Raw genomic sequence first — 15,703 nt, forward strand, 5'->3', positions numbered from 1 at the left:
ATTTGGGGGATTTTTTTTTTTTTCTTTACTTTTTTGGGATTTTTTTCTAACACTTGTGGTGTTCTTGGTCAAAAATGACCAGTCTACAAAAAATAGCTTATGAATCTCTCATTATGCTACATTATTACCAAAAATCGGATTCAATCTTTTTGTCAAATTGTTTTCTTTAAATTAAGACAGGATGTTCTGTTGTCAAATGTCTTATTGGCTTAAATGCATGTTTCACTTATTCAAGACTTTGCATTGATTAAATACAGTATATTTCACATTAAATGCCCAAACTCTGTGTCTTTAAATAGCTAACAACATGAACATGAAGGAAATCAATCAAATGGGAAACATCGTACGATACAATTACACATTTATTAATATATTTACAAAATTAAAATGTTCAGATTTTCAAAGGTACAATATGTAAAATTTTTGCAGTAAAATATCCAAAAACCACTAGGCTAGTGTTATATATTTTGTCCAGCTGATTACAAACAGTATCTCTAATGTTTTCAACTACTTGTAAATCATGAGAAAATTCCCATTCTAAACCGGACACGGGGCAGTGCAGTCGCCTGTCAATGACGTGAGTTACCTTTGTTACCGCCTTTACTGACGTAGAAACCACATGACAACAGTGCCGTGGACAAATGCGGAAGTAGCGTCTAGCGTCCAGCAAACCACTAGCTTGCTTCAAGCAGTTCCTTATTTACTTCTTGCACGTTTTATGGTGGATTGTGTTACTTATATATGGAACATAATTACTGTTTACCATCTGCCGCTGGTTCTGTCGACAAGGACAGCTCCCGTAAACTCATGACCGGAAAAGCTGAAGTGGCGCTGGCGACTGTGTCATAATAAAAGTCCCGCTGCTCGTGAGGCGTGTGTTGATCAATCGCTCCAGCTCCTCGTTCAGCTCCCGCAACACTCGGTCCTGCTCTGCTTCATACTACAGTAACGTTAATAATCGCATCCACGAACATGAGTTCTTCCAGACTCCAATCCCTATTCTTTTGCACCGTGGAGACCACATGTCCCAAGTTTCCGCTCTAAAACTTGGCGTCATCAAACTACGCCTTTGTTTTGAATAGGCTTCTAGCGACCTCTAGCGGAAAAAAATATCACAGATTGTACCTTTAAAGGGGTGGTTGATTATGATTTCACTTTTTTTTTTTTAACTTTAGTTAGTGTGTAATGTTGCTGTTTGAGCATAACATCTGCAAAGTTACGACGCTCAAAGTTCAATGCAAAGGGAGTTTTTTTCTTTTAAAGAATTCGCTGTTTAAGGACTACAACAAATGGCTGGTAGGGACTACAATGAGCTTCTTCCCAGGTTAGTGACATCACTCACCCTAAAATGTACATAAATCCTGCCCCCAAGAACACGCAACAAAGAGGGCGAGGGCATGTTGGGCTGCTTTAGAGAAGAGCAAGAGTTGTTGTAGTAGAGTGTTGTTACTATGCCGTCATTATACGCCGGACTGCTTCACAAAGGAGGGTCAATTCAATACTGGATTTGCACAAAAGATTAACATGACGGCACATGCTAGTCAATGAGTTGAATCAACTCCACAGCCATCCATTATCCATTAACCATTCAGTGAGAAATGTCCAGTTTCATTCTAAAAGTTGTAACTTCTTACTGAATCTCCCCATCAGTGTCTGACTCCAGTTTGAACAATGTAAGACACTGAACACTGTTACAATCCTCATTTTGGCTGTGTGAGATTCTCCAGCTTTGTTGTTGTTGAGCAACCGAAGCGCAAACTGTCAAAGCTCCGCCCTCTTTTGGAAAGTGGGCCAGAAGCAGCAGATCATTTGCATTTAATGATCTGCATATATAAAAACAGTCCCTTTAAAGGCAAATAAGCTGCTGTTCATGGCATCTCAATCTCAAGAGACTGCAGAAATCAAGTGACAAATGATAAAGTTTGGGAGGAGCATGCTCAAATGGTCTATCGAATCAGCTCGAGAGGAGGCATATATATATATATATATATATATATATATATATATATATATATATATATATATATATATATATATATACAAATTTGACTCACCTAGTTACCTCAACAGTTTTCTGCATCCCTTTGCCATCCCAACTCCTCACTCTCAACCCGTGATAAGGGGAAGAACTCTGGGTTTGGTCTAAATTCTGAGCTCGCAGCCTCTCTTCGGACAGCACGCCAAATTGTTATATTCTTTTACCCTATTCGATCATTTGTAATCAGATTTATTTATTTATTAAAGATTTATTTTTATTATGATAGGACAGTGAGTAGACAAGAAGCGAAGTGGAAAAGAGAAAGTAGGGAAGGGGCGGGAATGGTCCATGAGCTGGGACTCGAACTCGGGTCACGCCAGCTGCCCACAAGGCTATCGGCACCGACAATAGCACATTATTTTCAACTTGACCGCAGTTTTATTCTCCATTCAATGCATTTTGCATGTACATAAATTAACCTTTATGTCATGGCATTAAAATCTATCAATCAAAATATTTATTGCATTTATGAAGAAAAGGCTCAGCACCCAAGGCTATATCGCCTATTCCTTCAATGGTGTACAGTGTCTTTGGGCCGACTGCTGAGGCAGATTCCCAGCAACAGCCATTAAAGGGATAGTTTACCCAAAAATGAAAATTATCCCATGATTTACTCACCCTGAAGACATCCTAGGTGTATATGGCTATCTTCTTTCAGATTAACACAATCAGAGATATATTTAAAAATATCCTGGATCTTCCAAGCATTATAATGGTAGTGAAAGGAGGGCATGTTTTGAAGCCCAAAATAAATGCATCCACCCAGGTGAAAAAAAGTACACTTCTACAAAGTACTTAAAGTGCGTTCACCAATTTTGTTCTTAATATACTACAAATTCTTCTTTAATACTACTTAAGATCATCTTAAGAACATCTAAGTGTACTCAACTGTGCTATTTTAAGACAGCATGAAATATGAACTAAAATGTGCTTTTAATATACTATCTCTGTATTTGAAAAATGTATTTAGATACCACTTGTAGTACACTATGGGTTCAAATATACTATAAGTGGTATCTAAATATATATTTTTAAATACAGAGATAGTATATTAAAAGCACATTTTAGTTCATATTTCATGCTGTCTCAAAATAGCACAGTTGAGTACACTTAGATGCTCTTAAGATGATCTTAAGAAGGACTGAAGGAGAATTTTTTGTATATTAAGTACAAAATTAGTGCACGAAAATAGAGCACTTTAAGTATATTATAGAAATGTCCTTTTTTTCACCTGGGAAAGTTGAAATACTTCAAATTTTACTCAGCTTGTAGCTTGGCAATCAACAGTATAGCTTCTCCAATAACAATGGTCAAAGGTTAACATAAATACAATCTTTCAGTGCTTCGTGACATTACAGGATACCATTCGTTGGTTTCGTTGCGTGCAAATGTAGTCAATCTGTCTCTTAATCAGGAGATCTCTGCTGTAACCTTATTAAATTTAGCTGGGTTCCACTCTGCTGTTCTCTCATCACTCATCACCTCAGTATCTTCAGGCTCAAGCAAGGGCTTTCTGACTCCAGCTTGTCAGTGCGTGGGTGTGTGGAGATAAGGGGTCTTTATTGGTAGACCCTGCTAATCTGACTTGGCAGGGGGGGGATTGAGGGCAGGCTGTCCGGATTGTGACGCTTCCATCCAGCATGACTTTTTGTGGATGGCCCCAGCTGTTCTGGATACGTCTTTAATGAGTGATGAAAGAGGCAGACGTAGAGTCGGGCAGGTTGCGGGGGCCTCCCTCCTCTGATCCACCCAACCCTTCACTTTTTGTCTGTCTCTCAGCCCTTGTTTAGGTACATGCCCTCCAGCAAATCCGGTGCTATGATTCATTTTTACATGAGAATAGCATTGTCCTTTGTGGTTTCCATCTTGCATTGGGTGTAATTATGTTGAAGTGGTTTACATCATAAGGTGAACACTCCCAAAAACACTCCCACTTTGTCTTAATAAGCATCTTTATTTTGATGTCTAACCATTCTTAAAACATGAAAAATGGTCTTTCCTGCGAATATATAGGGATTTTTCAGAGAGGCTAGCAATAGCGAGCTAGCTTTGAAAGCATTAGTATCCCACCTTCCCTTCAGAGTGTTTCCAAAGCCACGCCTCCTTCAAAACACATGAACGAGTACAGAAGGGAGCAAACAAAAGCGTCACGAGAGACGGCGTAAAACTGCCTCATGTCTCAAAGCACATAAGATAACAATAATAATGAACACAAATAACTTAAAGAGCACTGACCTGTACTACCTGATTGCTGCAGATTCATTTCAGCGTTGATAGTGTTGCCATCAAAATGCATAAATTCGAGTCACGAACCGCTCCAAGTATAACGTCAAGGGGTTTGCGTCTCTTCCAAATGACAGTAGTTCTTTGTTTTGATCCAGGAGGAACTGTAAAAGGTGTAACAGCTGTAAAAAAAAAAAAAAAAAAAAAAAAAACTGTAACAGCAGGTTTGTTATAGATAACTGAAACTAAATTAAAACCTTAAAAACTAGTTTTGTTGCTTGAAATAAAATAAACGCTAACTGAAATAACATACATACTGTATATAAAAAACTTAAATGTATTTTATGTCAGCTAGTGGCCAAGGAAACATTTATCATTTTCATTTAGTTCAACTTGATGCACTAAAATAACTAAAACTAAATACAATAAAAAGTTATAGATATCTATATCTATATAAAAGTTATACACTGTGTGCAGAATTATTAGGCAAGTTGATTTTCTGATCATATTTTTTTTCCAAGCACATTTTACCAATTCCAATCCACATCAATCTTAATAACTACTATTAATATTGTTTTTAATCATTTATAAGTGATATATAATTGTTCATGAAGGCTGGAAATGAAAAATGCCCTATATTCAGGTGTGCAGAATTATTAGGCAGATTTTCTTTTACAGATAAAATGAGCCAAAAAAGAGATTTAACTCTTTAAATCTTTAAAATTTATTAAATACTCATGAGAAGGACGCAATACTAATGTAATACTAGAAATTGCAAAGTTAAAGCATGGCCATTGGACAGTGAAATGCTCATTGGGTCAGCGGGGTCATACAAAAACAGCTGGAGAAGAAAAGACACGTTAACTGCAAAATAATTAAGAATTAAGGTGAAGAATTAAGTGTGTAACCATCAGGAACCCTTTAGACTCCAGCGCCACCATTTCCCAGTACTGAAACCTACCTGGAGTCTTCAGAAGTGTGAGGTGTCAGGATCTCAGAGACTTAGGTTAGGTGAAGAATCCTAAAAGATGACCCGCTCTTAATAAGAATCACAAGCTGAAGTGTTATAAAATACATGAAGACTGGGTTTTTATAGGCCTCATAGACAGACAGCTTGAGAGTGACTCCTGAAGGACCAGCACCACATCCTCTTGTACCACTGTTTAAAGAATTTATCTTCCAGAATCTGTAAGTTTTGGAAGATCATTTAGTCCATCTCTGCAAGATGGACATTTCAGGATAAGAGATGGAATAAAAGTGAACTCCCACACCTTACTGCCAGATTCTGGAAGATAAATTCTTCAAACAGTGGTACTAATGATTTATGATTTATCATTGCGTCCTTCTCATGAGTATTTAATAATTTTTGACTTTTCAGTCTGAGTTAAATCTCTTTTTTGGCTCATTTTATCTGTAAAAGAAAAACTGCCTAATAATTCTGCACACCTGAATATAGGGCATTCTTCATTTCCAGCCTTCATGAACAATTATATATCACTTATAAATGATTAAAAACAATATTAATAGTAGTTATTAAGATTGATGTGGATTGGAATTGGTAAAATGTGCTTGGAAAAAAAATATGATCAGAAAATCAACTTGCCTAATAATTCTGCACTCCCTGTAGTTATATGTCAATTATACTAAAATAACACTAGTATAAAGCGAATTATTCACTCAAAAATTAAAATTTGGACAATATTTTTTCACCTTCATATCATTACAAATCCTTTGGTATTTTTTGCATCAAAAATCTTCAAAATTCCTGCTTTCATGTTCCATGGAAGAAAAAAATTATAACCAGTTTTGGAATATGAGGATGACTAAATAATAACAATTCAAATATTTATTTAATACCTTTAAAAGTTATCTTTAAGAATGTTTATATATTTTTCACAAAAATAATTAATAATAAAAGAAAAAAATACTGATGAAGATGACTTTTTCTGCATTTATGATAACAATGCAACTTATTTGTAAAATATATATTTTAACTTTATAAATGTTTACCATAACTTTTGATCAATTTAAAGCATCCTTGCTGAAAAAAAAATAAATAAAAAATACTGACCCCAAACTTTTGAATGGAAGTGTGTTACAAACGGTAGTCTATTTTGATAAATGCTGTTCTTTTGAACTTTCTATTCATCAAATGATCCTGAAGAAAAAATGTACAAAACTATTTTCAACATTGATAATAATAAATGTTTCTTGAGCATCAGATCAGCATATTAGAATGATTTCTGAAAGATCATGTGACACTGAAGACTGGAGTAATGATGCTGAAAATTCAGCTTTACCATCACAGGAACAAATTAAATTTTAAAATATATTCAAATAGAAAAGTTTAAATTGTAACATTTCACAATATTGCTTTTTTTTTTTTTTTTTTTTTTTTTAGTTTTAATCAAATAAATGCCTTGGTGAGCATTAGAGACTTCTTTTAAAAACATATTTTTTATTTGTGCAAAAAAATGTATCACAATACAAACCCAAAAATCATTTTATTGTTATTTACAGTCATAGACAAAAGAAGAATATTAGTCTATTACATTTTTTTCTTCTTACATTTTACTGTCCAAATTGACACTTGACCAAGTACTGTATTTTAGATTCAGACTATGTACAAACTTTACATCTTCCTCTGGTGGCGATGATGTCCCGGACAAGCCAATATGAACTTAAACTCTTTCTCCTCTGAACATCAAGGGAAATACCTTAAAATATCTCCTCAAACAACATGAAACTAGCTGTAAAGTGTAAAGCCAACCAGGCTGTTGGACACATCAGTTTGGGCCTGTGGGACATTTGGGCTAATCTAATGCAGATCTCACTATACTGAACATCAAAGGCACTGAATCGTAAATGAGAAAACCCAGTGACTTTGAGGAAGAAGAGATGGACCGGATTTCAAATGTCTGAGGAAAATCGCCTGATTGCAAATGTACTGCTTTGAAGCTGGACTGATCGTGACACTTGTATGTTAATGTAATTGTGCCGAATACATTGCGTACCGCCTCCCCCTGGTGGATGAATCATGCTATTACACCACCGCTCTTGTAGTATGGAGGTCTCAAATGTTACATATAAACCATCAAACTTCATCCAGTCCTTTATTTCGCTTGCTAATCTTGCCAACGACGTCCTGCAGCTGGCCCACAGTCTCCATCATGTGTCGGATGCTGTCTTGGACACTTCCCATTCCCTCTCGCCTCCACGAAAGACGCAGTTCCTCGATCCATCTCAGCACTTCATCCAGCTGCTTCTGCGTTTCTTTCTGCTCCTCAAGCTCAGCGAGAAGCGCTTGCTTGGCGCACACCTCGGCTTCATAAGCCTGTTGCAGTTTTGCAATGGAGTCCTGCAGTTTAATGAGCTCTTCTTTGCCTTCTGGGTACTTCTGGTGCAGCTGATCATCGGGCAGTAGGACGTTGTGAGGAATGGAGAGGACGCGGCCCATCAGCATCCCCTTCATGCGCTGAAACATGATTTCGAAGCGCTCCTGTAAAAACTGTCGCAGTTTTTGGGTGCTTTCTCGAGCTTTCAGTCGGAGCTCTGCTGGCGGATCATGGCCCGGACACAATCTTTTCACAAACACAGACTCAACAGCGACCAGTATGTGATTAAGGGAGTCTCGAAAGGCATCACGAACTCGTAACGTGCAGGTCTCCGGGGTGAAGCCGTAGAACTGTGCTTCATACAGATGGAGGGATTCAGATCCCACTGAAACTACTGTAATAAGAGAGACAAGTTATTGGAAGCCACAAATATATACATCATTAACACAGTGTGTATATATATATATATATATATATATATATATATATATATATATATATATATATATATATATATATATATATCAGTCAAAAGTTTGGAAACATTACTATTTTTAAGTCTCTTATGCTCATTATTTCATAATAAATACAGAAAAAATAATAATATTGTGAAATATTATTACAATTTAAAATTAAGATGTTCTATTTGAATATACTTTAAAATATAATTTATTTCTGTGATTGCAAAGCTGAATTTTCAGCATCATTACTCCAGTCTTCAGTGTCACATGATCCTTCAGAAATCATTGTAATATGCTGATTTTATACTCAGTTATTATCAATGTTGAAAACAGTTGTGTTGCTTAATATTTTTTTTGGACCTGTGATACTTTTTTCAGGATTCATTGATGAATAAAAGGTTAAAAAGAACAGAATTTATTCAAAATATAAATCTTTTCTAACAATATAAATCTTTACTATTACTTTTTATCAATTTAACACATCCGTGCTGAATTAAAGTATTAATTTATTTCAAAAAAAAAAGAAAGGAAAAATTACTGACCCTAAACTTTTGAACAGTAGCATATATTTTTACAAAAGATTTCTATTTTAAATTAATGGTGATATTTTTAACTTTTTATTCATCAGAGAATTCTGAAAAAGTATCACAGGTTATAAAATAATTGATGCTGAATGTTAAAAAACATTAAAAATAGTAATGTTTCCAAACTTTTGACTGGTAGTGTATGTGTGTGTGTATATATATATATATATATGTATATATAGGCTTGCTTAAAGGGCTACCTTACTGTTGTTTCTCAAAATATTAAAGAACTAGCCGTATGAAACTATGACAGTAACATTTATCTCCATGTAAAATTGACTAAATATTTTATAACATCCTAAACGTACAGATAAAATAACATGAACAAGCTTTCCGCTCTTTATGATAATGTTGATATTGTGTGTTGTTCGAGAATTAAAAAGGTTTGAAAACCGAATCGTGTTTACCTCCGCTCTCTGCCATCGCTACAGCCCGCCAACACTTCAACCTTCTTCATGCGTCACTCAGTGAGATTGCGTGTGAAAGCACAATATTGCCCCCTGCTGTTTGGGAGCACAATGATGTAAACACGTCGATTTTGACCTTTTTTTACGAAATAAACCAATTGTTTAGCAATGTTGAAGTATTTTTCCCATAGATATTTAAAAAAGGTATTCGAATAAGCCATATGAACCAAACCAACCAACTAGGTGAATCACAACATTACCCTTCTATGAATTTATTAAGTCTTTACAGGGATAATATAAATTCATTATAAAGTGAGTTTCTTTGACTTTATTTCAAGCCGAAGTAACGTAGGTTTTTAAATATTGTTTTTGAGATATATTTTATCCCAAAAATATCTACAAAATTCACTGTAGTTATATATATTTAATATGTCTTTAACAAAATGTGAATCTTTGTTAAACCAGTCGATTCATGTTTATTAATAATATATATAACGTATTAATGGGAATTGCAAATGTGAAACTGTCATTCATTACAATATTTTCATACGTTTATTGACAATCTTCACCAACAAATTGAAAAATGCCATGCTTCCAATGACCGGTATAAATTGATGATTGACACTTTAGTTGACCAATCAGAGCAGTGAGTTCTCAAAGCTCCGACCAATTGGAAACATGAAAAACTACAACCGCCTCCTTCATTCGTTTGCCCAGGTGATGACGTGTCAGGAAGGTGCCGGAAGCAGCGTTGTCTCTCCAGAAAATGGCATACCAGACAATCCGACAGGAATATTTACAGATTCCAGTGGTTACTAGAGCTTATACCACCGCATGCGTACTCACTACAGCCGCCGTGGTAAGTAAATTGGACGGATATTAGGGTTTTAGGCGATACTTTCATCCGTGGCCTCGTCCCTATGCAGTTGAAACACAGCTGGTATCCTGTGGCTGACTGACTGTGGTGTTATCATGACATATTTACGTAAAATCCGCCTGTGAAATGTGTATTTATGTCAAGAGTAATGGATCTAGGTTTACATATATCACTCAGTTTGGCTTCCAGTTGCGCTGTCTGCATGTTCACGTCTTATTTTCTGTGTTTACGTCCACTTAGCTGACTTACCTTGATAGTTAAACCCGAAGCGAGCTGCTAAAAGTAACTTTAGTAACGTTCTGATTTGAGTGTAGTATTAATGTAACATTAAACACTGTTTGTTTAACTACAACATGTCATTCGTATCTGATTGTGGTGTTTATTTTGTGTTCACAGCAATTAGAACTCATCACACCTTTCCAGCTTTACTTCAACCCAGATTTAATACTGAGGAATTATCAAGTAAGTGTCATAATCAGTGTTTCTTTGAGGAACTTTGTGTCTTGCTTTATTTGTGTCCTTGTAAAGTCATGACATATACAGTAATAGTCAGAATATATGGGCCGTTCTACAGAATTGGATAAAAATGTATTTTTCCACAAATTTTGTATGTATGCAAATTGTAAAATATCCAAGGTACACATTTCTAGTAATTGTGCAGTTAATTCTCATATTGTATTTTCACAAAGTTCTGGAAAATTTTCCCAAATTTGTCACCACCGAAACAATATGTTTATACTTTGGTAAAGTTGGTTTTACATTCGCACATTCGGACTTCTGATAAATTTAGACTTTCCAATAAATGTGCAATAAATTAATGTTTGCGAATTTTAAGTAGCAACATGATATTGTCAACTTGAAACATTTTTCACAGTCGATCAAAATAGGCAAGTATTGTTTTAATGGCATATTTACTTGTGAATGTCCACTGAATGTCCAATGTAGTGTGATTAACAAGGCTATTGAATACGAATGTCCGAATGTGCGAATATAAACCAACTTTACCCAAGTAATGTTTATACATTGTTAACAAATTATGAGATTTGTTGTATTTTGAATCCAATTTTTCTTTGTGAAAAGGCATAAAGTTTATCATAATGATTTAAAAGTTAAGGATTTATTAGTTTGAATATAGTTTGAACCAAACACTTATAATAACATCTCAGTTGATAATTCAATATACTTTATTTTTGACAAAACATCCTATGTTTTGGTAGTGACAGTAAATGTGTTGGTAGCGAAAACACTACTAAAACATACTAAAATACTAATGATTTGCATAACTGTACTAAAATTTTATTTCCCCTAATGTGTGTGGTTGTGTTCCCTTTTGTCACTACCAAAACAATGACATGTTTCGGTTGTGACTGTTTCAGTAGTGACATTTTTAGATACTTTTGAGCTTAGCTCACAGATGATATTCAGCACATGGTTAGCTAGCACAGTTCTAAACAGTTGTACACAGGAGAAAAAAAAAAACTAAATTTTATTGTATAACACTTAAAAAAAACAATGATGTCACAACCGAAACTCCACCACATGTTCATACACTCCACACAAAACATGCACTGTTTCGGTAGTGACATGAAAATGCAGAACACATTTTTTTTTTTTTTTTTTAACATAAAGTTTCATGATTTTAAAAATGAAATATATATTTTTTTGTTTTATTTTACTTAACTTTAAAAAAAATTGAAAAAATGGCAAATTATTTCAATATCATTTTCACAAGTTGAAATTTAGAGGTTAGGGTTCGGGACAGCCGCCTCCCAACTGAAAGTACCCAATAAATTATGATTTTATATATATTAAGCTTACTGATATTTTAAATATTATTGTGAGATTCAATAGATAAAAAAGGATCTTATGAAACATCTAAAATTTGAAGACTTAAATGCTTTTTAAATATGTTTTTTGGTTATGGGACAGCAGTTTGCACCAGTTCCGTAGAATTGCCCATATATAATATTTCAGAATATACATTAATATTGCAACATGTGATTCTAATTTTTTTTGTGTGTGTGTGTGTCCATAGGTATGGCGACTAATAACCAACTTTTTGTTTTTTGGTCCGGTTGGGTTCAACTTCTTATTCAACATGATATTTTTGTATCCTTATAAAAGCGTAATATATTCATAGTAAATAAGTAGACACACAGGTATCGGTGTGTGTAAGGGATAGAGTCTGAAGTTCCTTAACTCGAGTCTCACAGGTACCGGTACTGTCGGATGCTGGAGGAGGGGTCCTTCAGGGGGAGAACCGCTGACTTTGTCTTTATGTTCCTGTTTGGTGGCCTTCTCATGACTGTATCCTTCACATTTGCTCAAAAAAGAAACACTCAATACATTTATCTGTATAGCACAGCAATTGATGTCTAAAATGGCAGACAAAAATATATATGTAACCAAATTTATGTATTTAGCACATTTCATTTACAGTGATCATTCAAAATGCTTTACATAGGCATTATGAATTTTAGTTAGCCAGCTCTTGTATAATAAGATCTTAACAAGAAAAAGCTTTAGAATTTTTATCGTAAATACGTAAAACATACTTTTTATCGTAGATTACATTTTGTGTAATTTTATTGTATTTATACAACTTGTTTGTAACTGGTAGAAAATGAAATCTACAGCATTGCTCTGCTAAAAGAATAGCAGAGTCTAAAACCACAACTATATCGATAATGTCAGCCACAGAGGAGCGATATTATTAGAATCACATTTTTATAACTGATGAACCATGAAAACATCAGTATCCATCCTGTTTAAAAGAGCTCAAGCATTTAAAGCAGCAGATGTAAAAAAATGCAGCGTGCACTTAGAATATAAACGGAAGGATATCGTCTGCTGGTGTGGACGCTGATATATTTATTGTTATCTTTATAGTTCTTATTCTTGGTGAGAATGGGCCTTAAGAATAGCCTTAGCTGCTGACTTGACATTAAAGTCTCAGCTACCTTACTTGGAGATTATTGGAGCACATTTTACAAGAAAATACTATTTCAGTCTTTCTACTTAAAAATGTTAATGTGTTACTTGCCGTTTTTTATTTTCATATATATAATTAATTGTGAAATTTACTAGCAATTTCTGAGTGAAGATTGTTTCTGCATCAAATTCCTTTCAGTGTACATGGGCATAATGAAGTTTAAAATGATTTGAAATCATAAGATTATTAAAATAGACCAAGAAAGAATGAAAACAGAAAAAGTTAATAAAAAATGCACTACAATGAAAAAGGAAAAGTATAAATATTATACTAATAATATAATTTTTTTTATGAACATGGTAGCCTAATATGCTTTAGATTATATATGTACAAAGGTTGCAACTTGCAAGTGTGCTGAATGCAAAAAGCAAAATGAGTTTTCTCTTACTTTTACCTTAATATGTAGACAAATATAGAAACTGAACAATGTTTGACCTAATTTATGTTTAACAAAATCATGTGAAACATCATGTAGAAACAACAGCAAAAACTTGTCAAATATACATCCAATATGCCACATGTATTAGGCACTACAAGATTGTGGGATTCCCTTATTTCAAGACTTGTAAACATAAATATTGTGTTATATTTGCTTAAATACATTGTGATTTTCTTAATAGTTGTGCAGATATTTGGCATGTTTGTGAATCTTGTGTTCTTAGGTCAGGCTTTTACCATCATGTTGGTGTATATCTGGAGCAGAAGGAATCCAAACGTGCGCATGAATTTCTTTGGCCTTTTGAATTTCCAGGCACCCTTCCTCCCGTGGGTGCTCATGGGATTCTCCCTGCTGCTGGGAAACTCCATCATTGTGGACCTTTTAGGTAAAGACTGTGATTTGTCAGATTTATTCACTTGCTGACATATGCTTTGACAACAAAGAGGTCAAATTTTATTCATTATCAATTCAAATTTTGATATTAACGTAATGGTTTTTTTTTTTTTTTTTGCTTATAATGTGTGAAAAAGTTTTTAGTATATATCACTGTAAGTTTGTTCTGTCATTTTAACATAAGGCATTGCAGTGGGACACGTGTACTACTTTCTAGAGGATGTGTTTCCCAACCAACCAGGTGGTGGCAGATGGCTGAGGACTCCCTCCATCCTGTGAGTGATAATGTCTTCACAGTGTCAAATATATAAAGTACCTGTCAAAAGTTTTGAAATATTAAAAATGTTTTTGAAAAAAGTCTGTTATCATGGACACCAAAAATACAGTTAAAACAGTAATATTGCAAAATGTTACAAATTAAAAGAACCTTTTATTTGAATATAAGATTAAGATGTAATTTATTCCTGTGACGGCAAAGCTGAATTTTCATCATCATTACGCCAGTGTCGCATGATCCTTCAAAAATCATTTCGATATGATGATTTGTTGCTCAAGAAACATTTCTTATTATTATCAATGTTGAAAACAGTTTACAATTTTTATCCGAAATTGGGTCATTAAAGTCGGCATGAAATCAAAATTGACCCTATTTACTTTATTAGCGCATATTGCTAGTCTTGTGGTGAACAGTTAAACTGTGCAAGTTAATACACAGAAAAAATTAGTTTGTCATGGTCATTTTTAATCAAAATCTGAAAAGTTACTTCCGGTCTGCAGTGGCGTTCCTTTTCTGATGACGTCAGTTTGACGGCTTGGGTTAAAAAAAAAAAAACGCTTAAACCACTCCCCTCCAACCGTTAGTCTGCTATGAGTGGGAGATGGAGAGGAGGAGCGCTGAAGTAAAACCCTGCCCTCTATTCAATATTCAGTTTTACTTGGAAATATATCACAACACTGAAGAAAAGTAATTTGCAACTTACGGTTCACAAGGACTTGAAGAATTTTTATTTTTTTTGGAAAGAAATTAATGCTTTTATTCAGCAAGGATGCATTAAATTGATCAAAAGTGACAGTAAAGACATTTATAATGTAACAAAAGCTTTCTGTTTCCAATAGATGCTGTTTTTTCGAACTCCTGGAGAAAAAAAAGCACACAACTGTTTACAACATTGATGATAATTTTTTTCTTGAGTAGCAAATCACCATATTACAATGATATCTGAAGGATCATGTGACACTGAAGACTGTAGTAATGATGCTGAAAATTCAGCTTTGCCAACACAGAAATAAACTACATTTTTAAATGTATTAAAATACAAAACAGACATTTTAAATTGTAATTTCACAATATTACTTTTTTTTTTAAAATACCTTGGTGAACATAAGAGACTTCTTTCTAAAACATAATATCGTGCTAATCTGTTGATTGGTGATGTGTATAAACGGTAACACTTTATTTTAGAGTGCCATAGTTTCACGTTAATACATGTACTTACTATAGTAATAACAGTAAATCATGCATAATTCCAAGTAACTAACCCTAAACCAAAACCTAACCCTTACTATAACTCTATAGTAGGTACATGTAGTTAATTAATAGTACTCAGTACTTATTTGAGTAATTACAATGTAACTACGGCATTGTAAAATAAAGTGTAACCGTATAAACAATTTATCAAGGATCAATGTGCAATTTTTATCCTTTCAATCCTAAATTTATGTGCTACACAATCTAAAACAATAAAATAAAAACTTCAAGGTGATATTTTAAGTCTTTGCTTTGAAATAATACTTAATTTTTTCAAACTTTCCAGTAAGATGCTCTTTGATACACCTGAGGAAGATGCCAACTACAACCCTCTCCCTGAGGAGCGTCCCGGAGGCTTTGCCTGGGGTGAGGGTCAGCGACTAGGAGGCTAGTCTCGACACCCGTGTGCCTGCCGATTAATGGACG

The 15,703-nt window shown here is 34.3% G+C and overlaps 2 protein-coding genes across 2 annotated transcripts; one reads left to right on the top strand and one right to left on the bottom strand.

Annotated features, from left to right (window-relative positions):
* Nucleotides 1–6,760: 6,760 nt before the first annotated feature.
* On the bottom strand, nt 6,761–9,088 carry mis12 (MIS12 kinetochore complex component). The gene is made up of 2 exons (XM_067407959.1): nt 9,049–9,088; nt 6,761–7,990 (listed from the first exon to the last, which is right to left on the bottom strand). Exons 1-2 carry the CDS (start codon nt 9,062–9,064, stop codon nt 7,356–7,358), a joined length of 651 nt encoding a protein of 216 aa, XP_067264060.1. The 5' UTR covers nt 9,065–9,088; the 3' UTR covers nt 6,761–7,355.
* A 683-nt stretch (nt 9,089–9,771) lies between these two features.
* derl2 (derlin 2) lies at nt 9,772–15,703 on the top strand. The gene is made up of 7 exons (XM_067406875.1): nt 9,772–9,907; nt 10,322–10,387; nt 11,961–12,034; nt 12,139–12,232; nt 13,546–13,741; nt 13,934–14,024; nt 15,564–15,703. Exons 1-7 carry the CDS (start codon nt 9,815–9,817, stop codon nt 15,667–15,669), a joined length of 720 nt encoding a protein of 239 aa, XP_067262976.1. The 5' UTR covers nt 9,772–9,814; the 3' UTR covers nt 15,670–15,703.

The sequence above is a fragment of the Chanodichthys erythropterus genome, chromosome 13 (genome assembly GCF_024489055.1).
Source record: "Chanodichthys erythropterus isolate Z2021 chromosome 13, ASM2448905v1, whole genome shotgun sequence".
In the NCBI taxonomy this organism is placed as follows: domain Eukaryota; kingdom Metazoa; phylum Chordata; class Actinopteri; order Cypriniformes; family Xenocyprididae; genus Chanodichthys; species Chanodichthys erythropterus.